Raw genomic sequence first — 22,411 nt, 5'->3', positions numbered from 1 at the left:
GGGTGTTGGGGTATGTGGCAAGCAGCGAGGCAAGGGACCCTGAGAGCGGGCCGGCAGCGAGCGCCAGCTGCACGCCACACCGGTCTCGTCTCACGGAGGAGTGACGGGATCATAAAAGGAGGAGCGACGACAGTGCAAGACGAGAGAGGACGAGGCCTGGACTTTATGTTGTTTTGTTTATGTTTTGGTATGTCTGTGTGCACTTCAGTCGTCCGTGAGGAGCTGCCGCTTTTACATTCATTTTGTTTATTTATTTTATTAAAGTCTTTGAAATGTTCGCCGGTTCCCGCCTCCTTCTTCCCTGAACATGTGAACTGCGTTACATTCACCATTAATCTTTCTCTAAACATTACACTTGACCTTCCCTCTATCTCTGATTGGTTCAGTGAGTTGCAGAATGGGCGTGGCCTGTTATCCATCAATCCAATCAAAGCTCATAAACATAGCAAACCTTGTGACAGCTGTCTGAATACTTTTGGCCCATCAGTCTGCTCTCCTAATCAGAACAATGTAAACAGTCTTTTAAAAACCTGTTATAAAAACAATATTGCCAATATATTTCTAAAACATGAACAAGACCGTAATTATAAGCTGTCAAAAAGTAGATGAGGTTGAAGCACCGTAAACAAGCCCAATAACACGCTTTCCACATCGCTCATGTTTTCATGCCTAAAAGAAAGACACATTAATGATATTTTCTGTACGGTGTCTGATTCTGAAGTACCTTTCTCCTTCTCGCCTGTTTTATAAATCAGCATATGATTACACGACATGCATATTTATAAGGAAATAAGTGCTGCACTTGTGCTATTTGCATTTGAGTAAACTATTGTCGAGAGGAAAGAATTATCCCGGATATAGACATTATTATCCCCGAGCTTTTGATTAAACCAATTTTCATAACGTAGCTCATTTATCTCGCCAAACATCACTGCAGAAATGATAATAGTTAAAGATTTGTCCTCCAGAGAAATATGCAGTTCAGTCAGTGTTCGTAGACTTCAGTCACTACAAAACTCTGTGCATGTGTTCAGACATTGTGGTTTCTACTAATCAGTGCTGGGTGTATCAACTTACAATATATGCTTTCAATTAACAATGGTTCATTTAAAAAAGAAATTAACGTCAGGTAATACTTTGTTAAAACTATTGTGCTTTTTTGATTTGGTTGATACTTCAGGATGAGGCTGGGAAATATATTGTGTATTGATGATTTTATTCATGATTTATGATACACACACCTATGTGTTAATGCAGCTAATTAACAAAAAAAAACGATTTGATTTCAAGTCAAAAAGCCCATATAAAAAAACACCACAAACTCACTATGCATTTGACAGCGAGATTAAACTACTGCCCAGCGATTCATGTACAACAACAGAAGGTAACTTATGTTTTATGTTATGAACATAAGTAATGATTACTGTTATGGCTGTTCAATCTGATTAATTTGACAAACTATCCCATTACAATTTTTTTTTTTTAAACCAACACATTAATAATTAGTAATATTTAGTAACTTCTCTCTTAAACTTTATTTCTTACAGACACTTCTTTAATGCACCACAGAAAAGCTGAAATTCGAGGAATAGCTGGTGTATTCCATAAAAAAAACAGCAGTAAAGGCTGTCATTAAAATGTTTTTGTTTGACAGTGATGTGTAGAATATTACTTTAGTCCTTCATCATTTACAGACAGACGTGAATATACCAATCTGTCTGTAAATGTATGGAGAGCTGGAAAATATAGTGTATGAAAGTGTTTTTATCAGACCTTGGCTGAGTGCATGATGCCAGCTATCCATATATATATATATATAACATTTCAATGAAATATCAGACGAGGAACATAGGCATAACGGCTGACGTGTATATAGTGTGCATATGGTGTTATGGTGTGCGATTTTGTGTGTCCTTCATGCTCTGCCGTGATGTCTCTAAAAGGGGTGATGGCTGTAGAGCGTGAGTGTGTGTGTGTGTGTGTGTGTGTGTGTTTGTGTGTGTCAGTACGAGAGGCTCTGGAATCATTAGGTGTAATTGGTGTGAGAGGGTCTGTGTTTCAGCATCTCTCTGCAGGGACCGGCCAGCGAAACTGCTGAACCCGACCGTCCGCCCGCACGCCAATGCTGTCTCCTAGCAACCCACTGTACCTCACTTCCTCATGATGACATCACAAAGAGACATTTCTTCAATGCACTGAAATAATCGTTCCCACTCCGTTTCACTTTTGTAATGTGACATTTCAGACAAACATTTCAGAAAAAAATTCAATATAATATTCAATGAGGGGGAAGAAAGCATGGCGGTACTTTTACTTTTACTTTTAACTCCCAAAACGTACTGCCAGATTCTGGAAGATGAATTCTTCAAACAGTGGTACTATAGGATGTGGTGCTGGTCCTTCAAGAGTCATTCTCAACCTATAAAACCTATAAAGCCTATAAAAAAGCAGGCTTAATGTATTTTACAACACTTCAGCTTGTGATTCTTATCTAGTGGGGGTCATTTTTTAGGATTCTTTACCTAACTGAAGTCTCTGAGATCCTGACACCTTGCACTTCTGGAGACTCCAGGTAGGTTGCAGCTCTGGAAAATGGTGGCGCTGGAGACTAAAGGGTTCCTGATGGTTTCACCCTTAATTCTTCACCTTAATTCTTAATTCTTTTGCAGTTAACAGGTGTCTTTTCTTCACCACCTGTTTTTGTCTGACCCTGCTGACCCAACGAGCATTTCACTGTCCAATGGTCATGCCTTAACTGCAATGTCTAGTATTGCATTAGTATTGCATCCTTCTCATGGGCATTTAATACTTTTTGACTTTTCAGTCTGAGTTAAATCTCTTTTTTGGCTCAATTTATCTGTAAAAGAAAACATGCCTAATAATTCTGCACACCTGAATATAAGGTGTTTTTCATTTCCAGCCTTCATGAACAATTATATATCACTTATACATTATTAAATACTAAATCAATAGTAGTTATTAGGATTACTGTGGTTTGGAATTGGTCAAATGTGCCTGGAAAAAAAATATGATCAGAAAATCAACGTGCCTAATAATTCTGCACTCCCTGTATATACCGTATATCTGTGTGTGTGTGTATGTATGTTTTTAGGAGTAGGTAATGGTTCCTATAGTTCAGTAGAAGATGGCTAAAATGAAACATGGAACACTTGGATACAAGCATCAAATACATAATTTCAAAAATGGTTATAGTTAGGGTTTGCGGTTCAGTTAGCACTGATTATTAAACTGAAATGTTGGTTACAGGACCAACAAATGACAGAAAATGTCCTAGTTGCCAAAATCACAGCCACTATTTAACTTAATTGAATTGAACTTAATTGAATTCCATTTGACCCAATTGCTGTCCTGCATTAAAATTCTCAAGAAAGAATCCAGAGAAAAAGAGCAGTTTTCCTCAAATGCAGCACACGCACACACACAAACAGGCACGTACACACACACGCGCACACACACACACACACACACACACACACACACCTTACCTTCTCATAGTAGCGTAGCTCATAATCCAGAATAATTCCATTGGGCTGTTCAGGCTGTGGCCATGACAACGTGATGCTTTTCATCGTAGAACTGACCTGATGCATTATGGGAACAATGGACGGAGCTGCAAAAGAGAGAGAGAGAAGAAAATCCAAGTGAATAAAAAAATCATTCCAAACAGCCGTCTTCCCTGCTGTGTGGACTTAGCTAGGGCATTGATCTGCCACTTTCAGAAATAGAGTACACACACACACACACACACACACACACAAACACACACACACAGTACGATGAAAGAGTCAGACGAGAGGGTGATTGGACTTGTTTAATAGCTTCGTGAGAATGTGCCCTTTGCAATGGAAGCCCATTTCTCAGTTCAAGCGCTCTGATTGGCTACATTGTGTTTTTCGCCTCTCCGTCTGTAAGGAAGACACACCTGAGTGAGCATGCACAGCCTCCAAATTAACCCACTGCCCATTTCATTCCTCTTTCCCTCCCTCCCTCATTTCTTCCTGTTCTCCATTGCTTCGTCAAAGCGGTACGACTGTCCGCTCAGCTGTTGTAACATCACACACACAGCCTGTTTTCACGGGTGAATAGACTGCAGCGAGCATACGGATGTCAAACAAGCTACTACACACACACTCACACCTGCTAAACGACACACACATTATGGATGGTCACACACAAATACGCAGGTCAAATTATATGACGTACATATTGACATGCATATTGATATTGTTCATGACATATAATCGCTTTTATTCTATAAAACCTATTTAGTTTGAATTTTAGTACATTTAAATAATACATATTATTTCATGTTTTGTCATCTTAAAAGCCCCTAAATGTCAGGTGGTGCAACTGTCCGAACAAATGAACAGACAAAAAGAAAACTTTTTAAAATGGTGTCTTAATAAGAAAGAATTTAAAACTAAATACTATGGCATCTTTTTTTACGTTTGAAACCTTTCGTATAAACATACATATAAATATAAATATCAGCTATTGAGATGATTGAAAAACGTCCAGCAATTTGTATATTCTCATATGTCAGGGTGGCACAACTGCAAACATGGCTCTTTTATTATGAATTGACAAACATGATAGTGCATCATCCAGAGGAGCACAACTGATCCTTGTGGCAGAGTGAAAAAGTTTGTAGGTCTCTCTCAAATACTGGTAAAAACCATACCGTAAAAAGACTGTAAAAAATATGGACGTAGTGTCCTTGACGTCACCCATAGGATTCTGAAGAGCCGTTTTGAAGCGCAAAGTAGGGTCGAGCTGGCGTTTGTCATCTTGTCAACGCGTCATCATGCGTCACTCCCGGATAATAAAAAATGGGCAAAGAGGCGGGACGTGGGTGGAGCTGAGGTGACGCGATGACTAACAGACAGCAGATAAATGGCTATCCACCAGTCACTCAAAGTGGCCACGCCCTTAATTGTGCAGAACTTTAAAGCTTTATATAATGTAAACGAATGAGTTATAAAAATTCACCCCCTCACAGTTGTCATGAAGGGCAAAATTTGCTGTATAGACCAAAACCACAATTGAACCAGGCTGTAAACATGTTTATTTCTGCTGTAAAGTTGGGCATTTTAACATGGGGCTCAATGAGATTCTGCTCCCTTTTGGAGCCGGTCCCTAGCGGCCAGTCGATGAATTGCAGTTTAAGTCACTTCCGTATTGGCTTCGAGAGAAACTGCGGGGGGTTGCCGCTTGGTAAAAACTGCTCATTTCAAGTATGGGTAGGTTGGTACTGTACAACTACATTATATACATAAAACTATTTGGTTGTACCGCCTGACATAAAACCAGTCAATTGAAATTTTGTTTAACAACTGAAACGTAACCTACTTTAAACACATTGTACATGACCCAAAAATATGAATTATAAGCTTTTTTGAAGCTTTATTTGTCAATGACCCACACGCATCAAAAATCAGAGTTTGTGTGTCCTAATGGACTGGTTGTAGAACTTTTGTTAAGCGTGCCAGAGTTTCTCGCTTCTAATCTGCCTTTGTATAGTTTTTGATTTTTTATTAAAACCAACGTGATTGTATATCAAGAGCATGTGTGCATTTTGTTTTAGGATGTCACTGGAACAACTAGAGAGTCTAGTTATAGATAGAAGCGCAGTCACATGAGAAAAGCAGCAACGAGCCTTTGGCATTATTTCAAAAACACAATCCAGCGCAAGATCACCCATTTCTTTAAAAGGATAGTTCACCCAAAAATGAAAATTAGCCCATAATTTACTCACCCCCAAGTCATCCTAGGTGTATATGACATTCTTCTTTCAGACGAATAAAATTGGAGTTATATTACAAAAATCCAGGCTAATCCAAGCATTAGAATTTGATCCATAGTTGCTCTGTTTTTGAAGTCCATAAAAAGTGCATCTGTCCGTCAAATAACGTGCTCCACGCGGCTCCAGGGTGGTAATAAAGGCCTTCTGAAGCGAATCGATGCATTTGTGTAAGAAAAATATTCATTTTAATACTTTATCAAGTAAACTTTCGACCGACTGCCTTCCATGGAAAAGTGTTGAATGTTGAAAGTGAAACTCAAGATGCGTACGTGACGTCATGACGAGCGGACCTGGTCGCGTTAGTCTTTCGATCGGCATTGGAAACTTTCAACAATTTTTCCATAAATTGAACAGGGAAGGCGGTCGGTTGAAAGTTTACATGATAAAGTTTTAATTATGGATATTTTTCTTACACAAATGCAACGATTCGCTTCAGAAGGCCTTTATTAACACCCCAGAGCCGCGTGGAGCATGTTATTCGATGGGCAGATGTACTTTTTATCGACTTCAAAAACAGAGCAACTATGAATCAAATTCTAATACTTGGATTAGCCTGGACTTTTGTAATATAACTCAGATTTTATTCGTCTGAAAGAAGAATGTCATATACACCTAGGATGACTTGAGGGTGAGTAAATTATGGGCTAATTTTCATTTTTGGGTGAACTATTCCTTTAACACAAATTAACTAAATTAATACTCTACTAGTCATCTGGAGTGGTTTCCTTTGTATTAGGTACATCTGTGCTGCGAGATGTTTAAAAAGCTGGTGGGAACAAAATCGATCCTGGCCAAAAGCGGCGGGGACATGTCCCACCTGTCCCATCCGCAAATTACGCCTATGTATATAGCAAATAAGACACCCTTATATGATCCTTCAACACACATTCACACGGGGTATTCAAATAACATCTTGTCCAGCATTCTCAGCCTGTCTCTACACATCATCCAGACTCTCCATCTGATGCTTTTAAAATGGTGACTCAAGAAAAAAAGTGTCACCCTGCTCTGAATCGCAGCCTTTGAGTCTCTCTCGTTCATGCTCTGTTGCCCGTCTTTGCTCCACATTAGCAATTACTGGCTGTGCTCTCTCTCTCTCTCACACACACAAACACACACACACACACAAGCACACAAAAATACACAGCTGTGGTGAGGCTGAGAGTTGAAATTGCTTTTCTGCAGTTTTTGTACCTCCATGTTGGGAGAGGAGACACACAAACACACACACACACACACACTCGCACATATATATATACACACAGACACACACAAAATCAGTTATTTACCATTCCACACATTGTGTAGCAAAACTGAGATTACCAGCCTCACTGTGTGTGTGTGAGAGAACTTTGTGATCAATTTTTAATTTTCTTATCTACAACACAGCAGAAGCTCCAATCCCCTTCCTTATATATCCACAAGCACACACACACAGCTGCTGACTCTTCCTGGTATTTTTCCTGTACACCCAAATGCCTTGCCAAAAAAAGTCAAATAAAATATACAATTGTAAGATTATAAAATATAAATGATTAATATGTATTCTATCAAATAAATAAATAAATGTATTTTGCATGATGGAATATGATCAATAACAATTTGCCTGGATTAAAATGTTCTGACAGCACAATGCTCTGGTGTTCATGCATTTAGCCATTTATTGCTTTGCTTCAGGGAAACTTGAGTAAATGTCTGATCTAATACTGCTCAAAGTCAGAATATTTATTACACCACACTGGCCGAATGCGTGTTTGTGTGTGTATCGCGTGTCTGCCAAAACTCAAACAGAGGTTTTTCTGCGGTTTCCGCCTCACAGCTGGCAGGGATCCTCCATCCTGACAAAGATTTGTGGCTGCTCTCCTCTCATCACCCTCTTCCCCCTTCAACTCATCTCCCACTATCCACATGTCTCCTCTCTTCTTCTTTCCTGCCTCTGGTCCTCAACAGGACGACTACTTCAACATTAATCACAGTCTCACTCCCTGCCAAACACAAGAAAGTGAGAGACAAAGCAAGAAAGACGAGAGCGAGACACCGCAGCTGAATTATAAACAATCATTTCTAGACCAAGAAAATGTCTGCAACACTCTCCATGGGTCTCTGCTCTTTCACTGAGGGATTTTAAAGCAAAATTATTTCAATTATTAAATTACAAAAAGTACACTAAGTTTGTAGGCCTATATCTATTTGCATAAATGCGCCGTGTTCATCGATTGTGAACTGCTCTAAAACTGTGAGCCTGTAGAACATGCAATACATTGCTCCTATAAATGCATCTAAATCTATCACGTATTTTTACATTTTTAACAACCTTTAGTGTGTATGTTGCTGTTTGAGCATGAAAAGGCAAATTTACAAAGCACAAAGTCACTCCAAAGGGAGTTGTTCTCTATATTAGTACTTAGCACAAAGACTGGAAGTAAACGGCTCCAGCTAGCCTACTGCTCAATAAGTGACCAAATAACGCCAACATTTTCCTATTTATATGTTGTGACGTGTATAGTTACATTGTGTACTAAGAAGACAGACGGAAAATCGCAACTTTTCATTTTCCGTCGGTCTTAGTACACAATGGTGTATGGAGCCGTTTACCTCCAGTCTTTGTGCTAAGCTAGGCTAGCGATGGGTTCGTCAGACAGAATTATGGCACGCACGGAGATGAGACTGGTATGTATGGACTTATCTAACTCTGGGGGATACAGTGAATAAGCTCAAGTCCCAAAAAGTCGGCATGTTCCTTTAAAGCTACACTGTGTGATATTTTCCCCCATCTAGTGGTGAAAAGGTATATGACCATCCAGTGAATTTTAGTTTCTGTTCCTCTCAATTCCGATTTCGTTTCAACTCCTACGGTGGCCGATTTAGTCCAAGATTAACATGGCTTCCAGTTCGACCTCGTCCACATTCGACACGGTGCCTGAGATTGGTGGCACCTGATTATTGGTGTCCTAATTATTCGGCTAGAAAGAACTGCAGCTAATCCAGAGTGAACTTTGATGATAGTAATGTTTATTCAGTCATCCGCAAGGCATAAACAGGTTTGCGTGGATATGTACATAAATGTGGTTTCTGTGAGAGAACAAATAAGGATGGTAAATATACATGATAATGAAATGACAGAAGATACACAGTTAAGAACTGTATAACTATACTTATAAGTTACATTTGTATAATGTAGCCGTAAACCAGAGCTTATTGTACCATATATAGGCGCTAAATGCAGCTGCATTAAAAGGAGCGGAGCTGCCGCTGCCGCTGCTAACAAGCGGTGTCGGATTACAAAAGTGTGTGCGCAGCTTTAACGTTAGCACTGCAGTGTGCTCTGTATAACAATTGTTAATATGCCGATCAGACCTGATACATATTTCCATCAACATACATTACAAGCAAATATTTTCTAAAAACGAATAAACATTGTTGATAACAAAATAACTGAATGATTATTCAAATAGGTGAGCATTATTGTTGACACAAAAATACTTCTGAGGTGACATCAACTGAATTACGCGATGAAACACTCTGAAACACATCTACAATGACAATAACTATTATTACTTACAGAGTTATTAAAGCGCAGAAATACCACACAAGGAAAAACAGACGTTTGAGGAATAAACAAGCCAGGAAAACTCCGTATAACTCTGTTACTGGACGCTGTTGAGATGAAAACTCTCTGCACATGCACCAGACAAGTCTGAACAAGTTGACGCGCACATGCGCGAGGCAGAGAATTTTGTACAGTGACATCGAGTATTAAAACCGGTTAAAACGCGAAAGGCGAAGCTTGAATTTATGGGTATGTCCCTCTTTGGCTAATGTACTTTCAAGATGGAGGGGCAACATGGCGACCACCGTTAGATCCCATTACCTTATGTATTTTCAATGGCATATTATAAACTTACGAGAATACTTTATTACTTGAAAGAAGTAAATATACATTAATGAGCACATATATTTTTGAAATAACTAAGTGTTTTAAGCTAAGAATAGACTAAAAAAGTTACACAGTGTAGCTTTAAGCTCAAGATTGTAGTCTTGAGCTTTTTTTATTGGAACGTCACTTCAATTAAAGTTTGCGTACACAAAAAAAATTAAAAAAATAAAAAATAAAATAAAAACAACGGGGGTCCAAGTAGTTTAACACAGTAGTGTGTCAAACTCATAGACTGTAAAAAAATATGGACGTAGTGTCCGTGATGTCACCCGGAAGTAGGGTTGCCACCCGTCCCGTAAAATACGGAATCGTCCTGTATTTACAAGCAAAATGACGCGTCCCGTATTGGTTTGATTTGTCCTGTATTTTACATAGGTCCACACATAGTTCAATAAACACATACGGATTTTGCAGTGTGGAGAATACTGATTACATTTGTGCGTGATTGCGTTCTAGCGGCTTTGTTGCCATAGTGGCGGAGTCTCGAGAACATGGGACAAATAATGACATGATAATATAGTCATAATTTAAGTAAATGAATAAAAAAAAAAAAAAATGTTGAAATTCAAAAAAGTGATTACTGGTTCAGAATGACTGCTTAAAGGGACAGTTCGCCCAAAAATGAAAATTCTGTCATCATTTACTCACCCTCAAGTTGTTCCAAACATGTATACATTTCTTTGTTATGTTGAACACATAGGAAGACTCCTACTATGGAAGTCAATGGTGCCCCTAAAGCAGCCTGGTTACAAACTTTCTTCAAAATATCTTCGTTTGTGTTCAGCAGAAGAAAGAAACTCATACATGTTTGGAACATCATCAGGGTGAGTAAATGATGACAGAATTTTCATTTTTGGGTGAACTATCCATTTAAAGTGCACCAAATAGGCTACTGAAGAGTTCTTTAGAAAAAAATTGGTGTGGGTCGTGAATGGGTGTCCGTTATTTTGCCACACTGAAGGTGGCAACCTTACCCGTAGGATTCTGAAGAGTAAAGTAGGGTCGAGCTGGCTGTTGCCATCTTGGCAGCGCGTCATCGCGCGTCACTCCCAGATAACAGAAAATGGGCAAAGAGGCGGGACGTGGGTGGAGCTGAGGTGACGTGATGACTAACAGACAGCAGACAAACGGCAATCCACCTGTCACTCAAAGTGGCCACACCCTTAATTATGCAGAACGTTAAGGCTTTATATAATGTAAACGAATGAGTTATAAAAAAATTCACCCCCCTCACAGTTGTCATGAAGGGCAAAATTAGCTGTATAGCCCAAACCATAATTTGTACCAGGCTGTAAACACGTTTTTTTCTGCTGTAAAGTTGGGCATTTTAACATGGGGCTCAATGAGATTCTGCTCCCTTTTGGAGCCTGTCTATAGCGGCCAGTCGAAGAATTGCAGTTTAAGTCACTTCCGTATTGGCTCCAAGATAAACTGGGGGCGCTTGGTTAAAACTTGCTGTTATGGTAAAGGGTGTGACATTTCTGAACTTTTTATTCAGTTCTCTTTTTAGCTGCAAATGTGAGTGAATTGCTCGCACTGATGAGCCCTGACATTTACATTGAAAAATTGTATTAGTTTAAAATTATTGTATATTTATCTGCTTCTGAGTGAAACAGGACAAAGAGACTAAACAGACACAGGTCTTCATTTTATCCATCAGGAAATTATTTGCTGTGAAAAGTAGCTGTTACATAAAAGAACACAGCCATGTGACCCACCAGCCTGAATGGACATGATGCTTCTGCACTTTCCCTAGATCACACACACACATAGTTTTTTCATGTTTTATGGAATTTCCATAGACATATACATAATGTATATTCGATCCACGTACCCACCTACCCATCACAATAATTTTTTACATTTTCAAAACATTTTGGATGATTTATAAGCTGTTTTCCTCATGGGGACCAAAAATGTCCCCACAAGGACAAGGATTTCGGATATTGCCATCTTTGTGGGAACATTTTGTCCCCATAATGTAGGGTTTGCCAGGACACGGACACACACACACACAGACACACACACACACACAAGCACAATACATATACAGACTGTGAGAGAAATAGTGAGAGAGTGCCTTGAAGAGATTGATAGGGTGTGACTGTCATCCAGACACTGATAGCATGTACTAGACCCATAAAACCCGCCTGAGTGACAGCTGAATACAACTCACCCCATGCTTTTCTTTCTCACTGTCTCCGTCCCGCTCTCATTCCTCAAGCACACTGATTATTTTCCCTCCTTGCCCTCTGCCAACACAATATCATATTCTATAAAAATAAATCTAATAAAGAATAATATTAACCAAAAAAAAACATAGTGTAAGCGGTTGGTTCTCCATTTGGTGACCATGTTTACAGCATGTCTGCTGTGGTTAGTTGATGCAAATCCAATATAGAAGATCTGTTTCTGTTTATGGCTGCACTGCTGTTACTATTGAATAAAGTGAGTTTTACAGTAAATTACAGCACTGAGCAACTTTCCAAATTCATTTATGCTGCGCTTGATGGGGAGATTTATTGATCTTCTGTACGATAGTGAGCGTTGGTCTCTCTTTCATATGAATGGATTCAAACAACTATTCTTCTCCAGCTGGTTTATGTACAGTTCTTCTCCTGAGTTTATTGTTGTGGCTCGTGGGAACAGTGTTTGCTGGTAATTGTGTTTGTAGCCTTGACTTGGTTGGGGTTTGTACTTTGAACAAAAAAGATATATATATATATATATATACACACTCAAAAAGACTTATTTATATACACTACATTGCCAAAAGTATTGGGACTCCCCTCCAAATCATTGAATGTAAGTGTTCCAATCACTTCCATGGCCACAGGTGTACAAAATCAAGCACCTAGGCAGGCAGACGCTTCTACAAACATTTGTGAAAGAATGGGTCGCTCTCAGGAGCTCAGTGAATTCAAGCATGGTACCGTGATAGGTTGCCACCTGTGCAGTAAGTCCATTCGTGAAATTTCCTCACTACTAAATATTCCATGGTCAACAAGCAATTGGGAACAACAGCAACTCAGCCACGAAGTGGTAAAATCACAAAGCGGGGTCAGCACATGCTGAGGCGCACAGTGCACAGAAGTATCCAACTTTCTGCAGAGTCAATAGCTACAGACCTCCAAACTTTGTGTGGCCTTCAGATTAGCTCAAGAACAGTGTGTAGAGAGCTTCCGATGAGCTGCATCCAAGCTTTACATCACCAAGTGTCGATGCAGTGGTGATTTTTGATTTTTATGCATTATATTTTTGCATAGTAAAATAAAACCTGTAGCTGTAGTTTGTCTTTTTTGCCAAAACATTTTGTCAGATAAATACCTTAACCTGTTTTGTTTTTGTAAAATATTGAAAAATTGTCTTCATATTTTGATGATTTTATTAAACTTGTATGGCCATTAGTAATAAATATATCCTCCGGAATGCACTTTTAGAAGAAAAATGCACTTTTAGAAGAATGGTCAAAAATTCCCATAAACGCACTCCTAAACCTTGTGGAAAGCCTTACTAGAAGAGTTGAAGCTGTTATAGCTGCAAAGGGTGGGACAACTCCATATTAAACCCTACGGATCAAGAATGGGATGTCATTAAAGTTCATGTGCATGTAAAGGCAGGCATCCCAAAACTTTTGACAATATAGTGTATATATACATACACATATGCATATACAGTGGGGCAAAAACGCATTTAGTAAGCCACCAAGTGTGCAAGTTCTCCCACTTAAAAAGATGAGAGAGAACTGTAATTTTCATCATAGGTACACTTCAACTATGAGAGACAGAATGAGAAAAAATCCAGAAAATCACATTGCCTGATTTTTAACTAATTTATTTGTAAATTATGGTGGAAAATAAGTAATTGGTCAATAACAAAAGTTCATCTCAATACTTTACCCTTTGTTGGCAATGACTGAGGTCAAACGTTTTCTGTAAGTCTCCACAAGGTTTTTACACACTGTTGCTGGTAGTTTGGCCCATTCCTCCATGCAGATCTCCTCTAGAGCAGTGATGTTTTAGGGCTGTCACTGGGCAACACAGATTTTCAACTCCCTCCAAAGATTTTCTATGTTGCTTAGATCTGGAGACTGGCTAGGGAACTCCAGGACCTTGAAATGCTTCTTACGAAGCCACTCCTTCGTTGCCCGGGCGGTGTGTTTGGGATCATTGTCATGCTGAAAGACCCAGCCATGTTTCATCTTCAATGCCCTTGCTGATGGAAGGAGGTTTTTACTCTAAATCTTACGATACATGGCCCCATTCATTCTTTCCTTTACACGGATCAGTTGTCCTGGTCCCTTTGCAGAAAAACAGCCCCAAAGCATGATGTTTCCACCCCCATGCTTCACAGTAGGTATGGTGTTCTTTTGATGCAGCGCAGCATTCTTTCTCCTCCAAACACGACAAGTTGAGTTTTTACCAAAAAGTTCTGTTTTGGTTTCATCTGACCATATGACATTCTCCCAATCCTCTTCTGGATCATCCAAATGCTCTCTAGCAAACTTCAGACGGGCCCGGACATTTACTGGCTTAAGCAGGAGGACACGTCTGGCATTGCAGGATTTGAGTTCCTTGTGGCGTAGTGTGTTACTGATGGTAGCCTTTGTTACTTTGGTTCCAGCTCTCTGCAGGTCATTCACTGGGTCCCCCCGTGTGGTTCTGGGATTTTTGCTCACCGTTCTTGTGATAATTTTGACCCCACGGGGTGAGATCTTGCGTGGAGCCCAAGATCGAGGGAGATTATCAGTTGTCTTGTATGTCTTCCTTTTTTTAATAATTGCTCCCACAGTTGATTTCTTCACACAAAGCTGCTTACCTGTTGCAGATTCAGTCTTCCCAGCCGGGTGCAGGTCTACAATTTTGTTTCTGGTGTCCTTTGACAGCTCTTTGATCTTGGCCATAGTGGCGTTTGTAGTCTGACTGTTTGAGGTTGTGGACAGGTGTCTTTTATACTGATAACGAGTTCAAACAGATGCCATTAATACAGGTAACGAGTGTAGGACAGAGGAGCCTTTTAAAGAAGAAGTTACAGGTCTGTGAGAGCCAGAAATCTTGCTTTTTTGTAGGTGACCAAATACTTATTTTCCAACATAATTTGCAAATAAATTCTTTAAAAATCAGATAATGTGATTTTCTGGATTTTTTTTTTCTCATTCTGTCTCTCATAGTTGAAGTGTACCTATGGTGAAAATTACAGGCCTCTCTCATCTTTTTAAGTGGGAGAACTTGCACAATTGGTGGCTGACTAAATATTTTTTGCCCCACTTACACCTAACCCTAACTCAAACCCTAACAGTAACAGAAAACTTTCCGCATTACATATAAAAACTGTTTTAATTTATTATGTCTTTTTACAAAAAACAAAAAAAAAAGTCCCCAAAATGAGTTTTTGGGAGTTTATATCAGATATAGCTCACTTCTGGGTACAATTTTGTACTCAAAATATGATTAATTAGGTACACACACACACACACACACACACACACACACACACACACACACACACACACACACACACACACACACACACACACACACACACACACACACACACACACACACACACACACACACACACACACACACACACACACACACACACACACACACACACACACACACACACACACACACACACACACACACACACACACACACACACACACACACACACACACACACACACACACACACACACACACACACACACACACACACACACACACACACACACACACACACACACACACACACACACACACACACACACACACACACACACACACACACACACACACACACACACACACACACACACACACACACACACACACACACACACACACACACACACACACACACACACACACACACACACACACACACACACACACACACACACACACACACACACACACACACACACACACACACACACACACACACACACACACACACACACACACACACACACACACACACACACACACACACACACACACACACACACACACACACACACACACACACACACACACACACACACACACACACACACACACACACACACACACACACACACACTTTTATGTTCAACCATTCCCAGATTCCACCACATGGCAGATGGATTTATACAAGTGTTGGGAGTGCCAAAAGACAACAATGAATAAATAAAATAAAGATCAAACTTTGCTGATAGCATGCTGCTTCCTGTTTGGTGTATCATGGGGATAAAATACAGCAGTTACGAAAAAAGTCTCGGAAATGGAATTGCTTATAAAGTTGGGAGGAACAAGCCATCACACGAAATGACTGCTGACAATCCTGTTTCCTAAAGCAGAGAAAAAGACATTATTTTGAAATAAATAACAACAAAACATACAGTACAGGAGGATGGAAAGCAGCTTTAAGTCTCCAAATGGCTATTGCTTGAAAACAACAAACACTCCTACGCTCTTTCAGCACAAACGTTATCAAATGTCCTGTTTTCACTGAGCGTTGGAGAGATTTAACGACATGCTAGCTTCTCTAAATGGACGTTTGCCATTCCCCTGACCCCTGAGGGTTGGCAGATAGGAGACAATGACTGAAATTAATCATTATGTCTTATAGAGTTTAGGGAAGCAACCAAATTAGACTCAGTAATAGAAAAGTTTTTTCTCCAGGTTTATGGGAAATGAGCATCTAGGGTTTACGGAAGTTCAACACACTTCATAATTTAACAAAAAGTTCCATTTTCAACTCATTAAGCATAAAATACACAAAATAAGAAAGTTTCATTTAGTGTCTCAATGGATTCTGTACTCAATGTTTTCTATAAATAATCCTATGAGACGAACATAAGTGGATAATTGGATAATTCAGTAAGTTTCTAGGAGTAAGACAAAAATTTAAATGAATAATGACCTAAATATTAGTTTTAAATATCGTTTAGCTTCAGAAGCTTTGGAATATACAGTAGTGGCCAACGGTGATGTGTGGCCTAGGAAAATGTACACCTTCCCCCCAAATTCAAATGTTATTATTATATATATTTTAAATATTGTGTAAGCATATTGTGTAGTTGTGCTTGGAGAGACTTGTTTTATTTGTGATAACACAATGAAACCTGTAGCTGTAGTTTGCCTTTTTTGTTTGAAAGTTTAGTGTTTTATTGTTCCACTTCATTTAAAAAATCTAAAATATTTTCTTCATATTTTGATAGTTTAATAAAACTTGGAAGACCATTAGAAACGAATATATCCTCCGTACATCATTTGTGGCCGCTACTGTAGTGCACAGCTCACATTGGGCTACTTCTGTGGTGCTTTCTTGTTATTTTTTCGAGCTTGACAGCCACTGGTCAACATTTGCTTCCATTGTTTGGAGTGACATGAGGGTGCGAAGACGATTTATCTACAGAATTACCATTTTTAATTTAGAACAGTGTGCCCTTCATCCAGTTTTGTGTCCAGTCAGGGACAGGCTCAGAATACACTTTAAAATCGGCTATATTGATGGGGGAATCAGCAGACACACAGTCCAGATGCCAGTCTGGTAGTTTAATAACACTTCAGAGCCAAGGGGACGGCGGTCACTGGTTTTATATCCTGTACTCTTTGTCCATGTTTTTTTAATCTTTCCATCTCTCTATTCCTAACACTAGAAGTATGGTTTATATCATATTTTATTTACTTGTTTGTTTATTTGTGTTGAAGTTTTAGTTTTGAACTAAAATAAAAGAGATAAATTACATACCATGATCATATAAAGTGGGATCCAAAAGCCTGAGAGAAATGTGTTTATTTTGTATTATTATTATTAATAATAATAATAATAAAACATCAAATTCTACAATATTACCAAATTAATTATATAGCATTATAGATAAAATATTCTAAAATTATTTGAAAAAAAAAGAAAAATATATATATTGTATATAAAAATCACACACACACACACACACACACACATATGTACTCACACACACACACACACACACACACACACACACACACACACACACACACACACACACACACACACACACACACACACACACACACACACACACACACACACACACACACACACACACACACACACACACACACACACACACACACACACACACACACACACACACACACACACACACACACACACACACACACACAAACACACATTAGTGTTGTAGTCAAGACCACCTAAACCTCCTCCAAGTTGAGACCAAGACCAGCGTGTGACTGAGACCAGGACAAGACCAAGACCAGACCAGCACTCCTCAAATTAATCTAAAAGATCCATATCTACTGTCTGAGAAAATGTCCTCAATAAATACAATTAGAATAATAAGACACTATAGAGCTGTTACCAATCAAATCACTAACAATAAAATTCATCTTTGTGTTGCAGAGGTTGCAAAGAATGCATTGTGTACAATTACACCTGCATAAATAATTGAGATATAATGAGATAAAATCATTTATCCAACCGATTTGTTCAAAGCAGCTGATTAATTTAATGAAACGTTATTAATTAGCAACAACTTGTCAAAAATGTGTCACTTAATAAATCAGTATCACATTAGCAATTGTGCTCATATTCATGAAAACAGCTCTCTTGCTCTTGTGATATTGCTTAATTATGTTATATAAAAGTCATACAAGTATGTTTTTGCAATAATATCGTGAATTTTGTGGGCATTTATATACATTTTTGGCATTTTTGAGACAATCCTGCATTGATTTCGAACCCGGAAGCACAGTAACAAAAGAAATCCCATTAGAAAGAAGTTATTGATTGCATTTTAAGCAGTACGTTTTATCAAATCACATTAATGATCTTTGTGATAATTGTACTACAACACTAATATGGGGTCCAATATATTTATAAATTCATGTTCACTAACACTGTTCATCAAAGATCTTCAACCTGTCTCATTCAGATCAGAACAATGTGGAGATATATACACTCACCTAAAGGATTATTAGGAACACCTGTTCTATTTCTCATTAATGCAATTATCTAATCAACCAGTCACATGGCAGTTGCTTCAATGCATTTAGGGGTGTGGTCCTGGTCAAGACAATCTCCTGAACTCCAAACTGAATGTCAGAATGGGAAAGAAAGGTGATTTAAGCAATTTTGAGCGTGGCATGGTTGTTGGTGCCAGACGGGCCGGTCTGAGTGTTTCACAATCTGCTCAGTTACTGGGATTTTCACGCACAACCATTTCTAGGGTTTACAAAGAATGGTGTGAAAAGGGAAAAACATCCAGTATGCGGCAGTCCTGTGGGCGAAAATGCCTTGTTGATGCTAGAGGTCAGAGGAGAAAGGGCCGATTGATTCAAGCTGATAGAAGAGCAACTTTGACTGAAATAACCACTCGTTACAACCGAGGTATGCAGCAAAGCATTTGTGAAGCCACAACACGCACAACCTTGAGGCGGATGGGCTACAACAGCAGAAGACCCCACCGGGTACCACTCATCTCCACTACAAATAGGAAAAAGAGGCTACAATTTGCTCGAGCTCACCAAAATTGGACAGTTGAAGACTGGAAAAATGTTGCCTGGTCTGATGAGTCTCGATTTCTGTTGAGACATTCAAATGGTAGAGTCAGAATTTGGCGTAAACAGAATGAGAACATGGATCCATCATGCCTTGTTACCACTGTGCAGGCTGGTGGTGGTGGTGTAATGGTGTGGGGGATGTTTTCTTGGCACACTTTAGGCCCCTTAAAACATCAAATTCTACAATATTAGACAATGAGTTCACTGTACTAAAATGGCCCCCACAGTCACCAGATCTCAACCCAATAGAGCATCTTTGGGATGTGGTGGAACGGGAGCTTCGTGCCCTGCCCCACAAATCTCCATTAACTGCAAGATGCTATCCTATCAATATGGGCCAACATTTCTAAAGAATGCTTTCAGCACCTTGTTGAATCAATGCCACGTAGAATTAAGGCAGTTCTGAAGGTGAAAGGGGGTCAAACACAGTATTAGTATGGTGTTCCTAATAATCCTTTAGGTAAGTGTATATATATATATATATATATATATATATATATATATATATATATATATATATATATATATATATATATATATATAATATATATATATTAGGGCTGTCAAAAGATTAATTATTTTTATATATAAAACATTTATGTTTATATATATTATAGATTATATAAATGTATATACAGTATATACATGCAAATATTTCTTAAATATATACATGAATGTGTGTTTATTTATATATAAATAATAATTAACAGAGTACACACACATATATTATGTAAACACAAACTTTTATTTTGGATGCGATTAATCTTTTGACAGCCCTAATATATATATATATATAATAAAAATAAGTCAATAACTGCAGTAACAATCCCCAGTGTAACATACATTAAAAAAAAATAAAAAATTACATCTCAGTTAATTCATTTGTTTATCTCTCCATGCAGGAAATTAGAGGCTCTATGTTGATACACATTGATTAGTCTATCATATGTCCTTAGCAATTATTTCTAATTGACACTAACTCCAAGTGCACATGAAATGTAATATTAAAATGAATGGACAGACTGTAAGATAAGGTGGCACCCAGGCAGCTGAAGTCTTCAGCGATGTTCCCAGCAGCCATTTGCGAGTTTTGTGGACACTATGAGGACGTGTTTCTTCACTCTAGCTGTGGAAACACGGAAGTTGTGCTTTTGTGTTGCACACAAGCTTTTGAAAAGTTGACAAATAACAACCTACAGACTATATAATGTGCAATAACTACACCCTCCATGCATCTGAAAGGTCAGCTCCTACTCCCACCCCACCTGTCCTGCCATTTGTGCCCAGACCAATAGCACCAAATGCAGTTTGTAAATGCCAAACACTCACTGGGTGTTTTCTTCTCCAAACCACTGAACCCATCGTGAAACACAAGGCGCCTCCGGGTGAATAAAGAGCCCAGTTCAGCGCTTGACCAGTTACGCTGAAAATAACCACATTAGCCACCACGGCCCTGATGACATTTTCATCTCAATCGCTCAGTGGGGAAATATCGGTCTTGTATTGGTTGGAAATATAATATTTTTATTTTCTTGTTGATGTAACATTAGCAAATACTAAGTATATCCATTTTTTTTAAAATATACTAATTATTGATTTCAAATTAGCTGTCACATTTGAAAGAAGATATCAACTTTTTTATCTCATAACCTCAAAATTTTTTTAGATGTGTCATTGTTACCTTTTATTTATGTTTTATGTGTTTATATTTATTTTTCTAGAAGTATGGCAGCTAAATACTGCGGAAAGTCTTATTGGGTAACACTTTATAGTTTAGGGTCCAATTCTCACTTTTAACTAGTTGCTTACTAGCATTTATATTACTAGGGTATTGGCTGTTTATTAGTACCTATAAAGCACATATTAATGCCTTATTCTGCATGGCCATAATCTACACCCATTAATCCTACCCAATACTTAAACTTAACAACTACCTTACTAACTATAAATAAGCAGAAATGTAGAAGTTTACAGAGGCAAATGTCATAGGTAATATTTAGTTAATAGTGAGAATTGCTGTCACATCGAATGATCACAATTATATATATAAAACACAGATCAGGCATAACATTATGAACACTGACAGGTGAAGTGAATAACACTGATTATCTCTTTATCGCAGCACCTGTTAGTGGGTGGGATATATTAGGCAGCAAGTTAACATTTTGTCCTCAAACTTTTATGTTAGATGCGATTAATCGATTTATATATAATATAAAGTTATATATAAAGTATATAAACTTTCTCTGTATCACGTCCCACATAAAGAGAAATGTATGAACACAGCAACCAATGGATGATCTATTCGAGAAACATTAGAGAAAGTCATTTTGCAGCAGAAAAAGCACACTTCACATTTAAGATCCATTTACTCTTTTTTATACAAAATGTGAACAGACCCTCTTTATCAAAATCTTACTGTTTTCCCCAACGTGTCCATGGAATCCAGTGAGCTGTCCTACTAAACCACTGAACTGTGCTTTTTCAAACCAGCTCTTTTGAAAACCTCTTGCTTTCAAAGATGAAATTAAATCCTGATTAAGCTTTAATTAATTTTAAATACCTATAGTCTCCTAACCTCCCCAGGACTGAGCGCGCAGCATCTACATTCCTTCTCCTGTTTTTCATCTCTTTCTACCCCCATTGGGCATTTCCATCATGTACAAGAAGTGCACAATTACTGCTTACCTCCGAGACCCCTCCGCACAAGAAGGGCCCATTAACGGCAAAAGACTCATTACGGTCTCCAAAAACGATAACAATAGAGGAGAGCACGGCTCTTAAGCATCTATCTGTCAAGAGCACCGTTTAACTGTCACACACACAGCAGCGGCCATTACAGCCGCATGTTAATCTGGTTTATTTACCTCGTCGTTCTGCTCTCGTACACTCAGAAGGAGGAGAAAACCCGGCAGGTGTCTGATTCCGTGTTATGATCTTTTTGTTTGTTTGCTCCGACTCCTAGCGTCACAAGAGGAACGATCACAAGGCACTCTGCTGCAGATCGTGTGCAGTCATGTTTGAACTGCTTCTCAATGACTCAGTTCAGCTGGAAACAAGCATTGCACAGAAGCACTAATTATGCCAATTAACT

The 22,411-nt window shown here is 38.7% G+C and overlaps 1 protein-coding gene across 1 annotated transcript in view; it reads right to left on the bottom strand.

The window, feature by feature from the left end:
- The window catches only part of ephb1 (EPH receptor B1), a 419,430-nt gene that overhangs the window by 87,759 nt on the left and 309,260 nt on the right, over nucleotides 1-22,411 (bottom strand). The window contains exon 6 of the mRNA XM_079818972.1: nucleotides 3,507-3,631. Within this exon, the coding sequence (XP_079675098.1) occupies nucleotides 3,507-3,631 (125 nt within the window). The remainder of the gene's footprint in view (nucleotides 1-3,506; nucleotides 3,632-22,411) is intronic.

The sequence above is a fragment of the Gobio gobio genome, assembly GCF_949357685.1.
Source record: "Gobio gobio genome assembly, chromosome: 6".
Lineage (NCBI taxonomy): Eukaryota > Metazoa > Chordata > Actinopteri > Cypriniformes > Gobionidae > Gobio > Gobio gobio.
The sequence above is the reverse complement of the archived record's forward strand: the minus strand, read 5'-3'. Positions and strand labels throughout refer to the sequence as shown.